Source organism: Gymnoscopelus microlampas, assembly GCF_963454915.1.
Source record: "Gymnoscopelus microlampas genome assembly, chromosome: 1".
NCBI classification, from domain to species: domain Eukaryota; kingdom Metazoa; phylum Chordata; class Actinopteri; order Myctophiformes; family Myctophidae; genus Gymnoscopelus; species Gymnoscopelus microlampas.
Window position 1 is genome coordinate 27,581,641 of NC_139962.1, and position 23,447 is coordinate 27,605,087.

The 23,447-nt window shown below is 42.9% G+C and overlaps 2 protein-coding genes across 7 annotated transcripts in view; both read right to left on the reverse strand.

Annotated features, from left to right (window-relative positions):
• Positions 1-23,447, reverse strand: part of plekha7b (pleckstrin homology domain containing, family A member 7b) — a 102,974-nt gene that overhangs the window by 41,971 nt on the left and 37,556 nt on the right. For 5 of the 6 annotated variants that reach the window (XM_084057245.1, XM_084057246.1, XM_084057243.1 and 2 more), the window contains exons 3-6: positions 15,917-16,019; positions 5,980-6,090; positions 3,539-3,611; positions 2,412-2,512 (exon numbers count right to left, since the gene is read on the reverse strand). In XM_084057245.1, the coding sequence (XP_083913371.1) occupies positions 2,412-2,512; positions 3,539-3,611; positions 5,980-6,090; positions 15,917-16,019 (388 nt within the window). Of the gene's footprint in view, positions 1-365; positions 429-2,411; positions 2,513-3,538; positions 3,612-5,979; positions 6,091-15,916; positions 16,020-23,447 lie in introns of those variants that run through there. The other variant, XM_084057247.1, reaches the window with a different exon arrangement.
• Positions 9,353-12,124, reverse strand: LOC311045430 (cytoplasmic aconitate hydratase-like). Its single transcript, XM_084057299.1, has one exon. It carries the CDS (start codon positions 12,112-12,114, stop codon positions 9,427-9,429), a length of 2,688 nt encoding a protein of 895 aa, XP_083913425.1. The 5' UTR covers positions 12,115-12,124; the 3' UTR covers positions 9,353-9,426.

Genomic DNA, 23,447 nt, shown 5'->3' on the forward strand with positions numbered 1-23,447 from the left:
TTTCTACAGTGAAGTCTTCCTCAGGGTCCAAACCCTGACGAAGACTTCACTGTCGAAATGTTGGTTTCTTTCTAAATAAACTTTTGCATCGTGGCTAAGTTCCATAGTGAACAACACAGAACCAAAATAGTGTGAGTAGAAGCCTGGTTATTTATAAGTTAGTTCATTAGTTTGTATTCACAGCCAAACAATTCACAGCAAAAAATAAAATTAATTCAGCTCAGCATTGGCATTGTCCATCCATGTCCGTAAATCTGACATTAATGCACATCATAAAATGTGCATTCATTGGCCGTTAGCATGAGATGAAACAACATGGGCTGTGGAAGGTGACTCACAGGTGAGGCTGAGGTGAAATCAAATACCTATTCATGCAAGACAGGTGGCCTGTGCGTTTCAGGACGGCCTCCTGCAGAGAACAGTGCTCGCTCCGCCCGCGTGCGCACACAGCGGGTCGCGGCGGGAGGCAATTGAGCAACAGGGAACGAGAGAGACACAGAAATGAGCGAACAGAGGAGAACAGAAAACAGCAGGGAGGTACCGTTGACTCCTTCATAAAGAACTGAAATGACCCCCGGGGTATGGTCGGTTGGCAGAAGTCATCTAAAAGCGTTGATTAGATTTACTAGGCAGTCACATCACTTACACAGCACGCTGAAGCACTATTCCAAGTAAGATGATGGTACAGTACATTATACGATGTTAGAGCAGCACAAAGACGCTTCATTCACATTGGAAAAATCAAACAAGGAACTGTTCTCGTAACTTTTCAAATGTCTGATATTTAATAATACTGTCCAATGCTCCTAGCCTCATTTTTTCAAAACATTATTTCATGATAGTCAAAAAGAAAAGTGCAATCCCGTATGTACAGTACATGTCACAAAAGATGCCAGTTGGCAGATTAAGTTATGCTAAGTGCTATGTTCACTGTGACACTTAGCTGTAATTGAACTGTAACGAGGCTCTCAGGTCAGATCTAATGAAATATCCCGCTCCATATTATGTGATTGCCCAGGGAGCTAAGGTGAGCAGAGGTTCTGTATACAATGTGGTTAATTGGCCGAGCCGTAATGTGCAATTGTACACACTGCACAGATCATCTGACTGAGTCCATTATAAATAGTCTGCACAATATATACTCCACCAGCAGGGGAAAGGAGGAGAAGTGGTATGGAAAGAAATTGATTCTTTCTTCATTAATTCTGTGTAATTAGAACCTGAGGATCAGGGGATATGTGTTACACACGTGGACAGACAGGCACACATACTGTGTATTCACACACATGGTAAAATCCTTGGTGTTCATTTATCCATTCCAAAAGTGTACGAATTGAACCAAATAGACAAGGAAGGTTCCATTTGGTTCCATTTGTACACTCTGGAGTTAAATTAACACTTTTACTGTGGATTTTACTGTGTACAGACACGCTGACCCCAAAGGAACAAAAGGCCCAAGTACAAAGGACCAGCGCATATTGCAATAGAAAACCCTTGAGTTACTGTAGCACATCGTACATTCAAGGAGTAATTGTTCTTTCCATCAAGCACTGTGCTTCAACCAAGAGGGAGATGGATCATGTAAACACTGTACGCTGCAACCATTAGACACTAACCCCACTCCCCAAAGTGAACGAAAGTGAAAAGAAAGTCTGCTAACCGCAGGGAAGAGCTCCGTCCCTCACCTTTCAAGCAAGTGTAAGATACAATTACCAAACCTCTGTGGTAGTTGTGCATTGACTACTGGGTTTAAAACATGCTGAGCAAACACAGAATCCCAGAGGAGCATGGGTTGTTCCTTCAGAAGCCAAATCTATGCAATAATGGCACAGTTTGTCATCACTACTCCGCAATCAAGAGTGGATTATTGTTATTCCGATGTGAAGCCTGAGCAGGTTGCTTATAGACACTGCTTTTGATGGGAATTTGTGAAAGGTGATAACTGATAGTAATAACAATGGGCTATTGACGCGGACAAGGGAGGGATTGACAGCGCAGCAAACCACACTCAATACAGGCCATGCTTATTATGTGGTCCAATATTTCAGTAATAATCGACTTTGGCACTTAAGTCAAAGCAGGCATGCTGTGAGCATGTAATGGAAGACTTATTAAGTATGTTTGATACCCCAGGCAGAGCCTAGTCTGACAGGTACAACAAGAGCTACAATTTCACTACTGTACATCAGACCGAAAACATTGATCAGTAAATGCAGCTACAAAGGAATAATAAATGGCAGATAACACATATGAACAGAAGTAGCTGTTTGAAGCTATTTCTCATACCATTAATTATTACGTGTATGCTCGCACTCAAGAAACAAATTAATTGGCTGGCGCGGAAGCACGCCAACGGTGACGGAGGTGCATACTGATACAGCAGTACTGACAACCTTGTTCTTGGCTGTTACCTTGAAAGCGTATTTGCGGCTTATATGATCATCAGGCTCCACCGGTGCTATGACATAACTGGGCAGCGGGATGCTTCCCAGCACTGTCTCCTCTCTGCTGTCTGCGAAACACACACGCATGCACGCACACATGCGCACACACAGGCACATATGCACACAGACAGACAGACAGACAGACAGACAGACAGACACGTGAAAAACCCAATACACAACAGTACCCCAAAAACAACACAAATTCTTACTGTCAGTATGTTTCACTACGGTAGCGATACAGCAGCATAATTGGCGAGGCAAAATTCAAGGATGATTCAAGGATACCACATGAGGGCATATGGTGGCACGGGAAACCTTATCTATTATTCAGTATGATTAATGGAGGAGAAGAACTCCAATCGATGCCACAGCATCCCATAATGTCGTACTCAGGATAATACACAGGGATATGATATAAGTTGTTACTCAATGAAAAAAAGAAGTACGGTGAGATAAGATGTGTGGGAGAGAGAGACAGAGAGAGACAGAGAGAGAGAGAGAGAGAGAGAGAGAGAGAGAGAGAGAGAGAGAGAGAGAGAGAGAGAGAGAGAGAGAGAGAGAGAACTGTCACATACTGTACCACTGGCACTGTCTTATTAATGAGGTGTTTGCGTTAGGAGTGTGAACCTGCATAGTGAAATCCTAACCCTTTACAAATTGAGCCAAATTGACCCGTAAGTATCAGTTTGGTTCCATTTGTACACTCTCAGTTACAAATATATAAATGAACACTGACAATTTAACTCTTGCCAACCCCCATCCTCGCCACGTTTACGTTTAAAACCACGCTCAAAACTTACATTTTCAGACTTGCATTCCCTACCTAATTCAAATCCCTCTTATCTACCTTTATCTTTTTTTTACATTTGTCTTCTTAGTTTTTAACCTTTTTTACTATTCTTTTCCTAATAAAGTTGTTTTTATTTTGTTTCGGTTCTGTAAAGCGACTTTGAGTATTTAGAAAACACTATATAAATTGTATGTATTATTATTATTATTATTAACTGTGTGATTTCACAATCCAAAGGACGTGACCATTTTAATTCCTATTAAACATACACGCCATATACACTGTGCTCTTTTCTGGGACTCACCTTTGTAATAAAACAGGCAGTAGTCAGACAAAACGAACCACTTCCGCTTCCACAGTCGCATTCCAGAGCTGTCCTGGGTGAAAGACAACAATGTATTTATGAGCCCTCACTGTAGCAGCTTTGCATTTTAATTCACGGAATGTAATTAAAAACTCAAGTTGGGGGACGCAGTGCCCTTTAATACAGGACAGAGGAAGGAGAATTCTTCATGCATATCATTACACAGTAAAGTCCTCACCGTTCAGTTTTATGTAGAAACAATAATTTAATTCCTCCTTCTCCTCCCAGTGTTCATTTATTTCCAACAAATCTGGTAATTATCTGGTCACAGATCTTTAACTGAAGTCTCAATCAAGTTGATTATGATTTTCGTGACGTCATTGTGCCTTTCCTTAACTGACTCTAGTATTGATATTTAACATTTTGCACTCATTATAATTCACTACCGATATCTTCATCAGCTTAATGCCTATATTAAAAATGTAATGCAATCTCCATCAATGCGACCTCATCATGTAGTAACAGGACCAGTTAGCCGTATCACAAATCAAGCAGGACAGCACTGTGCAGTGACGGCTGATTTAGACTTAGTTGCATGTGGGTGTCGCGCACTGAAAAAAGAAGATCTAGAAGCTGGCAACGCATCACAGCGCGGCGCGTAGATCGCCTATTTTCGGTATGCGACACCCATACGCAACTAAGCATAACTCAGGCTTAATTAATTGCCTGTTCATGCAATGCTGCTATAGTAATCATGAAGCGCTGCTGCGATTATCATCTACTGAGACCCTGTGATATTGTGGAAATGGGTCACAATCTTCAGACTATCCCCCAGGCTTATCCCAGAGGTGGCACAGATAGACTACTCGCATGAACTGCATGCCAGCAGTAGGGTTGGGCATTGGGAACCTTTGGCAATGTGGATGCAGTTCCTGATTGGTCATAACCAAAACACCAGTACTAACAGAAATGGAATTAGCAAATGAATGTCTAATTTGTACAAATGTCTTTAAATCTATAGAGGTTCGGGCCGCTATGCGGCCGTCACACCTACGTCACACCGTTGATTCGACTGATATGCTTGAGTCATAGTGTCTGGGGCTTTGTCAAAGAACCTGTTGTACCGTCTATCTGTGTCCCTTTTGTGCCCACATGGAGTTCAATTATCTGTCTGTCTGTCTATCTGAATCATAGTGGCGTAGCCATGATCCTGCCTATATATGAGCGTATCGGGTTTGTTTATGGTTATGTCTGAGTCATACTGATGTGGCCGTGGTCCGCCCACCCGCTCTCCCCACCATTAGCCAATTTGAATATAGGATGTAGCCATATACAGCAGATGAAGACTATCTGCTAACAATGACATAGTTTGCCATTAACTTTACATTCCATACAGCTCAATGATGGTGAATAGGCAATACAGTCAGCTCCACTTAATTGGACTGCAATACAGCTTGATGCAATCTACAGTAACTGCTTGAGCAGTGTTCTCACTTTGTCCTCCACTCAGTGCCCTGAATCTACAATACACATAGTATTTTGCAGAAATGAAGCTTCACTTTCAACTACAGTACTGTACAAAATCATTTAGCAAAGCCATTGCCGAAAGTAATTAATCGATTATTTGCTAATCATGTTCAAATAAAAGAGTATTAAGACATGTTGGAGACAAGACAAGTATCAATATGCAGGATCAACCGCACCATTTCCAATAACAACATCCCATCAGCAACCTGAGCGAGGAGGACATTGTTGCATGTCTGAGATATTAACCCTGGATATCTTCCACTAATACTCTCTACAGCAGGGGTCTTAAACAGGGGGTCCGGGACCGCTAGGGGGTCCTCAGAGGTACAATAGGGGGTCCGCCAAATCTTTGTGTTAGGTTTTTTTTTCCTTTTTACATTAACCACTTAAACCCTAGCATCTCTATTCTGAGGAACATTAGCCGAAAATAGGGCCTGCGAGGTGTAGCTATGAAATCTATAAACAGTATAATCTGCAACACAATTGAATGCAGTGTAGTGGGGGTCCCTGCTTCATCTCCCTCTCAGCTAAGGAAAAACGTTGAAGACCCCTGCTCTAGAGTCTACACTAGGAGGGACCATCTCTCTACACTGGGTCAGCAAAGAAAGAGACACAGCGAGGGGGCTGAGTGGATAATGAGGAATGATAACTTCTATAATTTGGTTTACTCAGCCATAGTCCACAAGGTCACTTTCATTTATAACTGTGATGGAGACAGATAGACCCATGCGTCTGCTGTACTGACGTTTGTCACCTTAGAGAGCAGACGGTGGCTGCGTTGCATTGTGCGGCCACTGATAATTGACATTCCACAATGTGACACATTTGACATCATGTTTACTTGAGATTAATGTGCAGTAGGTGGGCAAGTCTATAAATCTCTCATCTACAGGGGCTGAGAAACCTTGTCTCACCTGTTTGTAGAGCCAGCCTCTGACCACCACAGGGATGTTAAGGTTTCTCTTAATAGCATGGTCCCTTTTGCCAAAGCTGTGTACCTTCCCTGCACCTCTGGGGACCTGTGCCTACAAAAACAAAGCAAATGTTAGTGAGAATGATGCTGTTTAGCTGCTGGTTAATATCTTACAACATCATTATGGCTACCCAAAGGGGAAAATAGTAGGGATCTGTCTAAGAGTGCATCCTGAGAATTCCACAGGAGCTGAGCACAGAAGTGGATCATTAGAAACAAAGAAAATTATACAGTAGCACTGCAAATGATTATACATTCCAGAGAATCTGTGTTTCAAGTCCTTAAAATTTACTTTTGTTTTTAAACTACCAGACCAATTATTTCTGAGCTCAAACTTTTCCATTAATCATTTGAACTTTTTCCTTCCTGGTGCAAAAAACATAAAAAATGTAATTACCATATAATACAATGTATCATTCGTCTTTCCTCATGCCTGTCAAGTCAGCATACCAGACTAACAAAAAATATATGTGTTTTATTTCACTCAAGACCAACTCATAGTGGTATTTGTGGAAATTCATGATAAGGAAAAGATGGAAATCCCATTCATAAGTTCTGTACTAGCTATAAAGCCTTTTCTATGAGAATGCATTTGGCAAATGAGTTTCTGCTGAATGGGCTGTTACTGTGATATGTTGAAGAATCAGTATCAAAAATGATTTATTATAAGACATATCTTTTGCACATACGATAATATTGTTCTCACATTAACGGAATATTAAGAAAGCCTTTGTCTAAGCCTCACCAGATAATGCAGAACATGCAGAAAATCTCTCAATTATGTGATTCTCCACTTCATTTTCACTACGGTACGATCATTATGCATGAGTAAGTGATTTTGAGTCATGCTCTATCAGCATGATATCTATTTACGAAGTAAATATAAATAGACATTTTGCATAGACTGCTAATGTGTCATAGTTACAGTAGGGGGTTGGCCAGATGGGGCTGGACATCTCTCATACACACACGGTCAGACCAATTTATTGGCTGGACGATTAATCAGGCCGATATCCTGGCATTTTGAGATTATTGGCATGGGCCATTTATGTCAATTCAACCATCTGATTGATTGATTGATTGAATACTTTATTTAGAAGTTTGCAGAAAAAAGCACATGAAAGTACAGTTCAAATACAAGGTCAACTAAATAGGATTAAAACAAGAATGAAATGACAAAAGTCATATTCTACCAGGTGCTGTGTGTGTGTGTGTGTGTGTGTGTGTGTGTGTGTGTGTGTGTGTGTGTGTGTGTGTGTGTGTGTGTGTGTGTGTGTGTAAACAATAGCGATCTTTGCGTTAACTTAACCGCAACGCAACTTGTGCAAACATTTCCAGAGTTAGCATGTTTTGTTTCCTTCTTGGATGTAATGGTTAAAATGGACGAACAGGTGTCCACTTCTGTGTACAAGAAAAAAAATTACACCTGTGTGAAGGTAGCGGCGCCTTTGATACATTTTGTCATCAATAAGTGTTTATAATGTGTTTATAGCCACGTGTCACGTGAAGCTTGACCAATCACTTTGTTGACGTGTCTGACCAATCAGAACGTTGACGCAAAAGCCAGGTATAGAGGGCTAATATATTTTAGCGCCGCTAAAAACGATAGAAATAATTACTTGCACTTCTCCAGTTACCACCCACCAGGTTTAAAGAAGGGCCTACCCTATAGCCAGTTACTGAGGGTTAAGAGAATTTGTAGCACAGATACTGCTTTTGAAAAGCAAGCAAAGGATCTAAATCAATGTTTCAATGCCAAGGGCTATAATAATAAGGTCTTAAATGATTGTTTACACAAGGTACGTAACATCAACAGAACCAGTTTATTGACTTCTAAACCTCCACAGCCAGGAGATTCTAAAATTGTGCTGTCTACCACTTTTTCTCCAATTTGTAATGAAGTTAAGAAGATTGTCCAAAAATACTGGTACATTCTATCCACTGATCCTGCTTTAGGTCACGTGTTTAAAACGCCCCCAATGTTTGCACATAAACGAGCCCAAAATTTAAGAGACTCACTGGTCAGAGCAGATTGTTACGTACCTCCTAAACATTTTATGTCAGACCCACCTACAGGTAATTTTCCATGTTCAGGTTGTCTTCAATGTCACGCTATGATTAAAGGTGACACAGTGTTACACCCTCACACTGGCAAAAAGATTAATATCAAGAGTAGAATTACATGCAAAACGAAATTTGTGGTCTACCTGTTGAAATGTCCATGTGGACTCTGCTATGTAGGTAAAACAAAGAGAATTGAAAATAAGAATTGGTGAACACAAATCAAATATTAGAAATAGGGATGAGAAATCCCCGGTGGCGAGACACTTTAATTCAGTAGGACATGAGGTATGTTCTTTGAGGTTTCAAGGCATTGAGACATCCTTTAAAGAGAGGTGGTAACAGAGATAGGCTTCTCCTACAAAGAGAAGCTCTTTGGATACACAATCTACAGACAGAACACCCCAAGGGGTTAAACGAGGAACCGCTATTGGGCTGTTTTTTATAAACGTCATGAATTTGGAATTGGGGTTGAGTCTTATGTCTGTGATTGTGCATTCAGAGAAGTGTAAGCTTATTATTAATTGTTTATTTCTCTGACTGTTTTCTGTTTTGTTTTGTCGTGAAATTTGTATTCTGCATTTATCACTGCATTCCTGTTTATGACAGAAAGTCAAGGGAGTGTACTTATATGAACTGTATTTAAAAAGAATGATCTACTGGTATTTGACTAATTTTATATGTAATGGATCAGAGTCCCCTAATCAAAGAGGGGTATAGGGATTAATGTGATGTATAAACAACTGTGATGAGGCCTATGAACTAGCCTGTTTTTAGTCGGACTGATTTCTGTGTTGCACCCCGGTCCCCCTATTTAAATGTCCCCAAATGTTTGCATTATCATACACTCTGAAGAAGGCTTGACGCCAAAACGCGTCCGTGTGTGCTGTGTTGTCCGTGCTGCATATGAATTAAAAGTACCAGAAGGACTTTGGAGTGCTGGCTATTGCTTTGTTTAGCACATGTTTTGCTACCAAGTCTGCTACTGTATACATCGCTAAACAAACAGCAGCATTCTCAGAAAAAAATACAAAAAGAAAAACAAATTAACTAAAATGCTTGAATGTTGGGATTATTCAAGGATGGGATTTCTCCATTTGTAAATTAACTCACAACAAAAAACAATATTGCATGTAAATTAATTCTAGAACTGTAAAACCAACAACGACAACAAAAGAAAATTCTACCCAAAAAATAAAAAGGCTTTTCTGTGCGCGTTTCAGCAGCGTCATTTCTTCTTTGATGTGAGCTTGTAGATCGGCCACCCTCAGCGAAGATCTTTAATGTAGAGCGAAAAGAGAAGAGACTCTAGCATAGAGCCCTGAGGTTAATTCTCGGACATCTTGCGGATCATGTAGTTGAGGATGCCGCCGTGGTGGAAGTAAGTCAGCTCCACATCCGTGTCGAACCTCATCCTCACCTGGAAGGTCTTGCCCGTGTCCAGCTTAACGTCGACCAGCATCCTGGGTGTGAGCTGTTCAGGGATGACCACATCGTAGCGCTCCCGTCCCGTCAGGCCCAGGATGTCTGCGGTGTCCCCCGACAGGTACTCCAGAGGGATGACGCCCATCCCCACCAGGTTACTGCGATGGATCCTCTCGTAGCTCTCTGCCAGCACCGCCTTGATACCCAGCAGAAAGGGACCTTTAGCAGCCCAGTCTCTGGAGCTGCCTGATCCATACTCTTTCCCTGCCAGGATGAGGAGAGCATGGCCGGCCTGCTGGTACCTCTCCGCTGCATCGAACACATCCATCGTTTCGTCGGTTGGCAGGTACAGAGTGCGCGGTGCTTGTTTGTTGAGGAACTTGTTGAAGAGGCGGATGTTGGCAAAGGTTCCGCGGGCCATGACGGCGTCATTGCCCCGCCGCGAGCCGTACGAGTTGAAGTCACGTGGGGTCAAACCCTTGTCAGTGAGGTAGCGTGCAGCGGGGCTGTTGCGAGCGATGTTCCCAGCAGGAGAGATGTGGTCCGTGGTGACGGAGTCGCTGAAGTTTAGCAGCACGTATGCATCGTTGATGGACCTGGGCGGCTGCAGCTCCCTGGTCAGTCCGTCAAAGAAGGGTGGAGACTTGATGTAAGTGGAACTGGGGTCCCAGGTGTACAGTTTGTCAGAGGGAGCGTTCAGCGCGTTCCACCGTTTGTTCACATTCTCGATCTTCTCATAGACCTCTTTAAACATGGAGGGGATGACAAACTCTCTCTCCACAGCCTGGATCTCCTCTCTGGTGGGCCAGATGTCCCGAAGGAAGATCTGCTTTCCTTCAGCGTTGACAGCTATCGGCTTTGTCTCAAAGTCGATCCTCACGGTTCCCGCGATGGCGTAGGCGATGACGAGGGGTGGCGAACCCAGGTAGTTGGCTCTCGTGTTGGGGTGGACACGCCCCTCGAAGTTCCTGTTCCCTGACAGGATCCCTGCGGCCACCAAATCTCCCTGGGTAATTGCCTCGACCACAGGCTCTGGGATGGGTCCACTGTTACCGATACAGGTCATACAGCCATAGCCCACCACCTCAAATCCGAGCTGAAAGAGGTAATCCATGACCCCGCTCTCCTTTAAGTAGTAGGTCACCACCCCGCTGCCCGGTGACAGGCTGGTCTTTATGTACGGCTTCACACTCAAACCGTGCTCTATGGCCTTCTTCGCCAGCAGCCCGGCGCCCAGCATGACGGAGGGGTTGCTGGTGTTGGTGCAGCTGGTGATGGCGGCGATGACCACAGAGCCATGTGACAGTGTGTACTCTGTGCCGTTGTACTGGAAGGGGACCGCAGCAGTGTGGCGGTCAGAGGCCACCTGGAAGCCCTTGAACCCTTGCTTTGCTCCCAGGCAAGCTTCAAAGTCTGTCTTCATGTCGGACACGACGATCCTGTCCTGGGGCCTCTTGGGTCCGCTGCAGCAAGGAACCACGGAGCTCAGGTCCAGCTCGAACACCTGTGTGAAGTCTGGATCTTGTGTGATATCGGTGTAGTCTCGGTACATGCCCACTGCTTTCAGGTACTTGACGATGTAGGCCAGCTTCTCCTCATCTCTCCCAGTCTGCTCCAGGTACTGAACACTGACATCGTCCACGGGGAAGAAGGCCGCCGTGGCTCCGTACTCCGGACACATGTTGGCGATGGTGGCTCTGTCTGCGATGGACAGCTGGGCCACGCCAGGGCCGAAGAACTCCACGAACTTCCCCACCACGCCCACCTGACGCAGGTGCTTGGTAACGGTGAGGACGATGTCAGTGGAGGTGATTAACTTGTTGGGGGTCCCATACAGCTTGTATCCCACCACCTCAGGAAGAACCATGCTGATTGGCTGGCCCAGCATCACTGCCTCCGCCTCTATCCCGCCCACACCCCATCCCAGCACTCCCAGGCCATCTATCATGGTGGTGTGAGAGTCGGTGCCCACCAGACTGTCAGGGTAGTAGAATCCATCCTGATCAAACACCACCCTGGCAAGATACTCCAGGTTCACCTGGTGAATGATCCCCGAGCCGGGAGGGATGATACGCATGTTCCTGAACGCCTTGGAACCCCACTTTAAGAACTGAAACCTCTCTTTGTTTCGGTCAAATTCCAGGTCCTGGTTCTTCTGCATGCTGTCAGACTTCCTGTTGAAGTCCACTTGGATGGAATGGTCAATGACCAGGTCTGCAGGACACACAGGGTTAATCTTCTCTGGGTCTCCACCCAGCTTCATCACCGCGTCACGCATGGCAGCGAAGTCCACCACCGCTGGCACACCTGTGAAGTCCTGCAGGATGACCCTGGCGGGTCTGAAGGGAACCTCCACGCTCTGGGTCTGTGTGTGCTTCCAGTTCAGGATGCTCTCCACGTCCGATCGCTTCACCAGGAACTCATCGCAGTTCCTGACCGCCGACTCCAGCAGCACCCGGATGGAGAAGGGAAGACGATCATATCTGGGATCTCTGAGTTTTGTCAGATTGTAGAAGCGCCGGTCAGGGGCGTCGGGGTCCAGAGACTCAGTGATGTGCTGAAACGGATTGTTCTTCCCACTGTCACTCATCCTGGACCTGCTCTCTACACCTCGATGGTCCAAAGGCACAAAAGGGAAAGCGCACGCTGTTTTGACCTTGCAAAAAAAACGTTTCATTTCGGTCCATAGACCTTTAACAGGACAAACATGAGTCTAACAGGGAGCTGAATGATTGAATGGCTTGAATATCATCTAAATATTGAATCAAGTAACTTAAAAACTATCTGGGGTGCACACACCCATTAAGCCCTATATTCTTTGTGGAGACAAATAGTGAAAATAGCCAATCTATAAGCTCACAATGGCGTGTCGCGACATGTTGTGAGCTCGTTTATCGGCTTGTATATTAGCTATTATTGCACTGGACTGGACACTGCTCAGAGATCCACTAGACACACCTCAGAGATCCACTTAAGCAGCGAGCCGTCTGTATGAGTGTCTGAACGTGTACGTGTCTGTGTGTGTGCGTCTAAATGTGATGTGACCCAGAACACTGATTACTGCGACCATCACACTACACAACACTAACTTCCTGGTTCACCATGACGTCACCCATGACGTCACCCGACACCCCACGCAAACATCTTTGTCAGTGGCTATTGGAACAGTACATTTATTCTCTCCGCCAGGAGAGTTTGTTTTCACTTTCTGAAACTGGGACTAACATTGGTCAAGCCTCACGTGACACGTGACAATACGGTGAAATAGTGTGATCCGATTGGCTAGTGACGTATAGCGGCCTATGAAATACATGTGTCACTTTGAAAGTGTCTGTGCCACTTTCAAAGTGAGGTAAGACAGTTCCAACAATCCTGCATGCAAAGCAGATACTTTCTACAAATGCTTAGTTAACAGCTAAGCACCCAAGCCAGCGAGCATGATTTCGAGTTGACATGGCTGAGAAATGGACAGATAGGACACTTACACAGACAGGAGGGATAGGACACTTATACAGACAGGACGGATAGGACACTTATACAGACAAGACGGATAGGACACTTATACAGACAGGACGGATAGGACACTTATACAGACAGGACGGATCAGACACTTTACAGACAGGATGGATAGGACACTTATACAGACAGGAGGGATAGGACACTTATACAGACAGGACGGATAGGACACTTATACAGATAGAACATTCCCAACATTCCCAACACAAGTCTTCTGGCGGAGAGTTGTGCTCCGAGGAGCACTTTTTCTAGTTTAGTTTTTATTTTGCTCTCTAAATATCAGTATCGCATTGGCCATTGAAAAACCCATATCCATCGACCACTAGCACAAACTTAAAAGTGTACCGATATGATCTCTTTCTGTCACACACGCCTGCTCGCACACGTGCTCATACACACACTTACACACGCAAATGCACGCATGCACGCACACTATACTGTGAGGTGCAATTTCATGTATTTTAAAGACTGTAATCATACTACAGTTATTGATTAGCACTGCCTGATTATTATACCCAGCCACCAGCATTGTTTTCACACAGCTCATGTCTGCTCAAGTCTTCTCACACTAATTCTACAGGTAGGAAAGTAGGATGGACCATGGAAAGTTCCCACAGCTCCTATCCAGCATGAGGCTTTTCTCAGCCAATAAGGGAAGAGATGCAGTTATTTGGTTGTTTTTGTTGTTGGTTAGTTAGCTGGCTAATAGCAGCCACACCTGTGTTAAGGGGTCACTCTACACCCCTTACAGGATAAGTGTTGAATTCCACTTCCACTTAAAATACTTCTGGGGTCTACCTGGGCAATTGTGTGCAACCAAGACAGTTTATGTAAAAGAAAAAAAAAACATTTTCTTCTGTCTTTTTCTGCCTTTGATAGTGGACTGGGCAGGAAACAAGGGGAGAGTCAGAGAGTGACATGCAGCAAATGGTCTGCCTGGCCTGGCCTGGGAGTCGACCGGGGACTCACTGTCAGGCATCAGAGCCTACACGCCTTTAAATGGATATTTCACTTTCAAACATGTTTGGGGTCTACTCTGGCTTTTGTGAGCACCCCAGACAACTTTTAAGTTGCTTGATTCAGTATTTAGATATTTGATATTCATTTTATCAGACACGCCCCCTTCCTATACATTTTAATCATGATAGATTAAGCGAAAACATCCTTGTTTCTGGTGGCTGATATTTTCTTTCTAATGTGTGAGGGGGCCGTGTTTTTTCAATTACTTTTTTCATTTATTTTTTGTTAAATAAATGTTAAATGTTTTTTTTTTTTATTAACATATTGACTGCCTGAGAGAGATCGTTTTTCATCCCCATGCCAGCGCTTTTTACCTTAATTTGACGATCTTTGGAGAGCGTCTGGGGAGTGGGGGAGGGTCTCCTCTATCCACCGGAGGAACACTTTTTTTTTACCACGATTGGCCATTTGGTTGCTATCGCCCATTGAATAAGGCTCGTTTTCACCCAAAAAAGGAGAAATCCGACTAGATCTGTTTTTCTACAAATCCTAAAATAGGAGTAGACAACTTAAAAACTGTCTGGGGTTCTCACAAAAGCCTGAGGAGACGTTAAAATGACGGCAAACATTTTGTGAAACATCCCTTTACTGTAAGTTACTTGATTCAATACTTAGAATTTTGAGCTCATTCAACTTCGGCCTAGTTTAAAACAAACGTTCCTGGTTCTGGTGACTGATATTGTCCTTCTAATGAAACCTTACTTTTTTTATTAGCTATTTCATTATTATATTAATTATTTCCTGTAATGTAATATTGCATCAAGGAGTCATGTAAGTCCATGCATGAAATCCATTAAGTCTGTGCATGAAAATCACTAATTGAAAAATGAGTGTTTTCAAGTCTTGAGCAAAGGCAGAAGCACACCTAAACATGATGACGTTGACGAGGTGCGTAGGTCCAAATGCACAAAAGGGAAAGCCCACACTATCTTGACCAAAAAAAAAATAGTTTCGGTACATAGACATTTAACAGGACAAACATGAGTCTAACAGGGAGTTGAATGGTTGAATGGCTTATGTGGGAGGGGGGCGTGTGTGATACATTGAATATCATCTATTGAATCAAGCAACTTAAAAACTATCTGGGGTGCACACACCCACTAAGCCCTATATTCTTTTTCAAGACAAATAGTGAAAATAGCCAATCTATAAGCTCACAATGGCGTGTCGCAACGTGTTGTGAGCTTAGATCGGCTTGTATATTAGCTATTTTTGCTATCAAATAATAATAATAATAAAATGACACCAGGGTTAATGTGGTTAAAATATGGATCAAATGCTTTCTGATGCTTTCTGATCTATGCTTTCTTCATTACACTATTCTGATGTACAGGGTAACTTCCTCTCTGACAATGCAATGATAAAGCTAAAACGATATATTTTTTTATAGATCCAAAACACAACATCTCACGGTAAATAATTGCTCCACCATTAGATCCCCTGATAGATGCACATACACCCATGTTCAGCCCCTGGGGATTTGTAATTGAGTTTCCTTATGCTTGAAAAATCACTAAAATATTACAGTCACTAGCCATTAATCAGAATGAGAGAGAGGTCTGGAGGAGATTAAACACATTTGCCCGCCTGAGCATTAAGCATGAAACAAATTATAATGAAAGCAAAATACCCCCTAACAAGAATTGTTATACTTATAATTTTGAGGTCATTCAATCAATGTCATCAAGCATCAAACCCTGAATAAAAGAAAGGACAATTTGAATTCCAACATTGGGAGGACATTTCTTGTAGGACCTCAACTACTAATTGATGCTAGGAATAGAACAGACACAGGTATATGGCACAAACCAAACACGGTACTCTCCAAAGCACTGAGGCCGTGAAGTGAAACCCACCTTTGGCCCTGAGGTAGCGTCCACCGTTGTCGAGGTCACAGCCGCGGGGGACGTGCTGGGAGTCCTCTGATTGGCCAGCTGCTTGGACATGCGTGCTTCTAACCTACGACGCAAGAAGGCAGGATAGAAAAGCACATGGATTGTCGGTATGTACAGTAACATCCTCAGTGTTCATTTATCCATTTGTAACTCAGAGTTTACAAATGTAACCAAATCCATTTGGAGCAACTAACACATTTACTCAAGAACTGTACTCAAGTACAATTTTGAGGTATTTTTTACTTTCTTCAGTATTTCTAATTACTTTTTACTCCACTACAATGATTTGACATTCACAATGCATCACAATGCAACGCATTGTGAACATCTTTGAACTTGTGAAATGGGACATTCTGCATAATGACTACTTTTACTTTTGGTATTTTAAGTAGTACAGTTTAACCCTGAGGACCCTTACGGGTTCATTTGGTTACATTTGAATACTCTCAGAGTTATATTAACGCTGAGGATTTGACTGTCCATTGGTAGCTAGCCAGTGAGTTACATTCCATGTCATGCCTCTCTGCTGGGAATGTGCAGGTGAATAGAGTGAGTTTCTGTGCTAAGCCTCCAGACGTTAAGGATATGACCACTTCCTGGCGGCGCCACACGACCAATCACAGCCAATGGCTTTGCTGTGCAAATGTTAACAGTGAGATTTTTTGTTCCAGACACTGAACTGACACTTGGCCTAACACTTACCCTGAGGCAGAGAGTTTTAACACACCCAGATAACGACCATAACAAAGAGAAAGAAGAGAACCCAGCAGACCCAGAAGAGAACGCACAACGATATGATCTCTTTCTGTCACACACACACGCATATATATATGCGCGCGCACACACACACACACACACACACACACACACACACACACACACACACACACACACACACACACACACACACACACACACACACACACACACACACACACACACACACACACACACACACACACACACACACACACACGGATCCAGTAAAATCTACGTGGAAGAAATATGACCTTTTCTAGCTCACTGAGTGGTTAAAATCAAATAATGTCTTTGAATTGCCTTTCTCATACCTAGCCAAGCTTTCATCACGGTCTTTCTGGCCTCAAATTGCCATTGAAGATCATTTCCATTTCAGTACACTGGCAGTTATATTCGTACTCCATGCAGATAAAGAGTAAGTACGTAAGTAAGCAAACAAGCATGCATTATGGATGCAGTGTTAAGGGTACGGAACATTTTAAATACTGGATTGGGACAAATCTACGTTTGCACCGCAGTGGGACACAGGGCATTGCTATTGTACAAGTGTGTTCAATGATGCTTCACAGAAAAAACTGTTATTAGCCTAATTAAAGAGAGAGCTGTCTCCCTAGCTCTACTTTGGGCGAATGAGCATGCTCATTAAATGTATCTAGGAAGCTGGAGTCAACGTCAGGTCCTATACAATTCTCACAGCGTTGCATTATGGGCTGTGATGCCCATAATGCATAATGCATAATGCATGGGGGGAGAGGGGGGGGGGTTAACAGTAACATTTTCAAAACCAATATACGTGGCTCAAATGTGCAATAAATTGCAACAGTGCAATATGGTTTTGTATAAGGGTTAGCATTAACTGTATTGCTTGTCCTTGAAGTGAACCCTTAAGTGGAACTCATAAGATGAGTCAAAGCAGCTTAAAGAGGACGCTGGAAATTGGAAATTTTACAAATATGAAAAAAAGTATCTCGGGAACTGTTTGACCAATCGACTAGATAGGGAGATATGAGGATCCCTGATGTCATAAAAAAAAATGTTGTGTTGAGGACAAAAAGGGCCCTGCCATCCCATATAAAATATGCAATTTGACAAGACAGAATGAACATTCTCTACAATTATTTGCCAGAAAAGAAGAGCTTATAAAATGTTTAAAGATATTCTTACCGACCAGAATTGAAAGCGCACCACAAAACTTTGTTAACATGCAGCTGAGCTGCTTGCCAGAGATGTGTACACTGCTGCATGTACGACTCGCGTGAGGACGGGGGGAGCAAGTGATGCAAGCGCAGGTGTCTGGCAAGTCCGTCTATGTGCTTTTTATACCCATATATGGAGATCCCTGAGGTCATCAATATGACATCATAGTACCAACATCATAGAGTAGTAGTCTACGTATTATGGGTGATGGGTGCCCTGGCAACGGGTACAACGACAACAACAGTACAACGGGTATTACATAACTGGGTGGGGGATGCATTTACAATTATATGCATCGTTCCCGGCTAGCATCCTTCCTGATTAGTAGTTATATTAAACAAAAGTTACATTATAACATCTGAAGTCTGAAGCCTGTCCTGGAAGGGAGCCTCAATGTAAAAAAAAAAAAAAAAACATATTAAAGACTAGAAAAATGTGCGCAGCTCTCCGCCAGGCCAGGTAGTAGAAATATGAAAAATCAGACAGGTCCTTCTTGACTATGACTATAGAGATACTGTCTACCGATTTGCGTAATGTTTGGACAAAGTCTGTAGGAGTAATAGCAAAACATTTAGGCAAAAATAGGCCTCCTGGTGGCACTTTAATAGGCCAATGTGAAAAGGGTGGCATTTCTTCCTCCGATAGTGGGAATCGGCAATCGGACGCTGCGTTCATGATTTGAGGCATTTTGTTCAAAACGAGCCATTCCTGCAAACTTTGGAAGCCAATCTTAGCCAATCAGGATGGAATATGAAAGATATGACATATCTGTCTTGATCACATGACTATAGAGATAATGTGTACCGATTTGAGTAATGTTTGGACAAAATCTGTAGGAGGAATATAAAAAAATGTTGTTTAGCAAAAATCTGCCTCCTGATGGCGCTATAACAGGCCAATGTGAAAACTTTGGGGCAGAGGTTCTGCTCAGGCCTCCAGGGAATGTGTGTGCACAGTTTCACGCCGATCGGACCTACAGATTAGCTACACACAGACAAACAGACAAACACACACACACACACACACTCACACATACGGATGGACGGACACTCGGACAGGGGCCAAAACATAGTCTTGGCCAAGCAGCAGCTTCACCCAGGTCAAAATGACAAAAAGAGTTTTACTCGTGCGCTCAATGAAGACCCAATATCAGAACATAGGACAGAGGCAGCTTGGTTTAACAGAAGAAACGGGCGGGAATTTTAAAGCTAACAAGTGCTGTCGGTGATTTACCAGTTTTCCACAGCTCACTAATCAACTTACGAGGTCAACCAGTGACAAAAACACTGACCAACACTCTCCCACCCCCACCTCCACCCATTGTCCTGTGAGGGGGATAGAAAGGAGCATTGTTCCTGCCTTGCAGCAGTCCTATGAAGCTACAGAAGAGGAGCTGCGGATGTGTGTCACTGAAGCAAAAAAAAAAGAAGAAAGAAAAACAGGCCCACAGTTAAAATAAAGCACAGCTCCTCGGCTCCTCGGTCTGGAACCGAGCCAACATTTTTACAGGATGTTTCCACAGCACCTAGGGGATCCTCTACTGTTTTATGTGAAGCTTTCATAGTGTTTATTCCCACTGTCATTCGAGCAGTTCCCTGGGAGATTTGCTGTGAGGATGTGGAGGAGAGGAGTGAGGCTTTGATATATATGTCGTTGCACGGTGTCACCCTCCGAAAATAGCCAATCTGCTTGTAGCCAATCTGCTTGTCTACAAGCCAATAGCTTGTAGATCAGCTATTTCCGGCATGCAACACCAGAGTACAACAAAGTAGAAATCAGGCTTGATGTTTCACCTTGCATAGTGCATATGACAGAGAAAGGGGGAGAGGAGAGAGACAGAGACAAAGAGAGAGAGTAGGGTACCACCAGAGAGAGATAGACAGCCGTCTTTGTCACAAGACACAGGCTTACGATTGAACGTATTTGCACGGTGGCTCGGGCTGGGTATCAATATTGATATAATATTGTGATATGAGATTAAATATTGTTTCTGATTTTGGACATCGTAATATCAACACTGTAATACAAGTGTTGTCTCTTCCTGGTTTTAAAGTCTGCATTACAGTAAAGTGCTGTCATTTTCTGTACTTACCTTTGATAGTCACCTTACTGATGACTAGCAAAAATCTCATTGTGTAAAGATTTTGTGACAGCATCAATAGTACATCCTCCTATAATTTGAGAAACCTCTGTCTGTAGTGGTGAAGCTACCCGGTTCTCCTCAGTGGCTGTCTGTAGTGGTGAAGCTACCCGGTTGTCCTCAGTGGCTGGAGCAAGCAATTGCTCTGATTTTGCACACAGCCATTGACCATTACCATCTGAACTTAACTGCGAAGCCCGTTTTTCAATTTCATCAAATCTCAGCTTCTTATTAGCGTTTATGTGTGAAAGAATGTCGCCTCCCGGGTTGCAAGATCATGTGCGCATATCCCCCCACGGATGCGTCGACCGGGTATGATCTAGTTGAGAAGAATGTCGATATTGAGGTAAAAATATTGTGTTATTTGTTTTTGTCCATATCGCCCTGTCCACGGCAGCCATTGTTCTGTTATGTCATAAGGGGGAGAGAGTGGTTGACAGCATCTGTTCCCGCTGTCCTCATTACAACAACACTACTACTACTTGGTTGGCCTCAGCCGGGCTAAATACAACACCTGTCTCCTGGGAAGAGAGAGGGCTCTACATGCTTCAGAGTGAGACGTTGTGATGAGGGGGAAGGGGTGGGACCTACTTCTGTATTATCTAATTTAAATCTGGGTCTGAACACAGTGAAACCCAAACCACCACAATGACAGTCAGCGGCAGTAATAGAAAACACAGTAATACTGTGTGAAATTCATCAGCGCATAGCAAACGTTCCTCATCATGACTGCAGCTGCTGCTTATTTTAATCCTCCAACTGAACTGTGACAAGGACATGGACAAGAGTCACCATGCAAAGCAAAAGGGTTGACAGAGGTTACAGCAGCAGTAAAAATTAAAGTAACCTGAACTAGCGCGCAGATGCCCCCCCCCACCTGACCCTGGAACCCAGACTACTACACAGTCAAATCCAGAGAGATAAAGATACATTTTGTTTACTATCTTAGGGGAGAATTCAACAGTGTTGGAAGAAGTACTCACATTTCTTACTTACTGTATGTAAAAGTATCAATACCCTATTGTAGAAATAGTCTGTTACAAGTACAAGTTTAATATTCAAAATTGACGTGAAAGTACAAAAGTATTGGCATCAAAATATACTTAATGTACCAAAAGTAAAAGTACTCATTATGCAGAATGTCCTGTTTCACAAGTTATCATGTCTAAAATGTATACAAATATTTTGAAAATAGCAGATCTAGAAGTAAAGTAAAAGTACCTCAAATTTGTACTTAAGTACAGTACTTGAGTACATGTACTTAGTTACTTTCCACCACTGGAATTCACAAATGGATTGCGTGGCTTTTGCAGCCGCTAATCCTGCGCAAATAAGACAAAAAGAAATACACCTTTAAATACACTGCCAAGCAAATAGCGTCTTGGCACTCAGGTGCTATTTGCAGCACATATTTAAATTGGGTAGGTAGTATGCGTACATTTGGTGCTAAATCTGCCCCTTTCTATGCAAATGAACCTCATTGCTAAACAAGACATACTGCACCGTGGTTGTATGCCTCTGCCAACCACTTACCATTTACATCCATGTATGTCCAGACTTATATAGTATATTATGTTGTGAATCAATTCGTGAGTTGTTTGTGAGGTGTTTTCCAATAAGTTCATCCATCAGTCCAAGTGGACGTTTGGGCCAAATGAAATGAAATTCCCGCACAGCGTCACTGAGATATCACATGCATGAGTTTGGGACAGACATAAGGTCAAAGTGACCTTGACCTTTGACCAACTACTTCTAATCAGTTCATCCTTGAGTCCAAGTGGATGTTTGTGCCAAATGTCATGAAAATCCTTTGAGTTATAAAAAGTTATTATTGTTGTTATTAATATTTCAAAAAGTATAAAACATATCTGGAAAATATTCAGGGATTTACTTCCCTGGTCTACTAGCCGCATGCACAAGTAACCAGGACACACAGACCCTCTTCTAAAAAATGTTTTAGGCACAATGTGCCTTTGTCCCAGTTGTATTTCTCCATTGTATCTAGTGTGTTTGACTTTATTATAGAGGGGTAGACTTTATTATAGAGGGGCAGCTATTATAGAGGGGCAGAAAGATGACATTTAACTTTCATTTAATGAATTAATGCTATTGTTATTATTATTTATTTGTATGTAATTGAATGTATGAATTATTTAGTAATGTATATGTTTACAAATATTATGCACTAAACTTTAGTCCTTTAGTCCTTGTCCTTGCTTACTGTAAGTTTCTCTGCTAAATGCCTAAATTATTATTGGTAAATTGTACACATATGCAAAGTTGATAAGGGGCTTAGTGAAGCTCTCTAAGTAAACACAGGATTCTTCTCATATCCTTGTGGGAAGGGCATATGGCTGCATGCTATTCTCAGGCAAGTTTAACGGGATTAGGTGTAGCTTTACAGAGTAACAGAACAGTTCTGTTACTGCTGGAAATATGCAAGTATGGGCATTCTAACTTTTAAACCCCTGATGCGGTACAAATCTCGGCTCAACAGTACCGAACAGAGGATGATGGAGGGTGAGAGGGGAATGCGGTGGAGTGTGGAGATGAATCACAAGTTCACAACCAGCTTTGCATTGTCTTACCAAAACACCTTGGAGAATGCAGAGTTCAAATGCTTGTCTCTCAACCTTCCCCTTGGCCTACACGTGGAATCTGGGTTATGCCTAATTTAAATTCTCTTCTTTACTTTGTCGTACGACAAAGTAAAAATTGGGCTTTAGCTATCGCAACGCAATGATCAAACACCAGCTAACTTAAATACAGCCACACACCTGCTGCTTCAATTCCACTGTAAAGCTGTCATAATCTTTCACAAGTTAGTTGTTGTTTCTAAAGAATAATAACAATTATGAGTCATGAAGAATTATCAGAAATATTACGCTATAGAAGAAACATAGTCCATGCTGGTACAATTGTTTGTCTCTGGATTTAACAGGACGTGTCAGTCTTGAAAACAACCTCATCACCCAGGCATTCATCCAACCTCGGTTAGGCATATCAGGTGGTATGTGTTACTGTAGTTTGATTGATTGACATTTGGATTGACAAAATTGCTAATGCATGAACATATATTTGTACATGATCTGTCTAAAGGCTAAAACACAAAAGCTTGAGACCTTATTTCTCCACTGTGGTCCTTTGAGTGTAAATGTGTATAAACTGAGGGCCACACGTTTGGGCGTGGCCCTCGGGGGGGGGGGGGGGGGTGGTATGTTCATCACATGGTGCCGTGTCATTGTTCCGACGGCGCATTGTTCCGACGGTTACTAACCCTATACCTAACCCTAACCCTAACCGCACGAGGAAGCCACGTAGTCGGAGTAATGGGATGTCGGACTTAAGGGCAGTCCCCCATCACATACCCATAGCCTAGTTTACACTATTCACTTT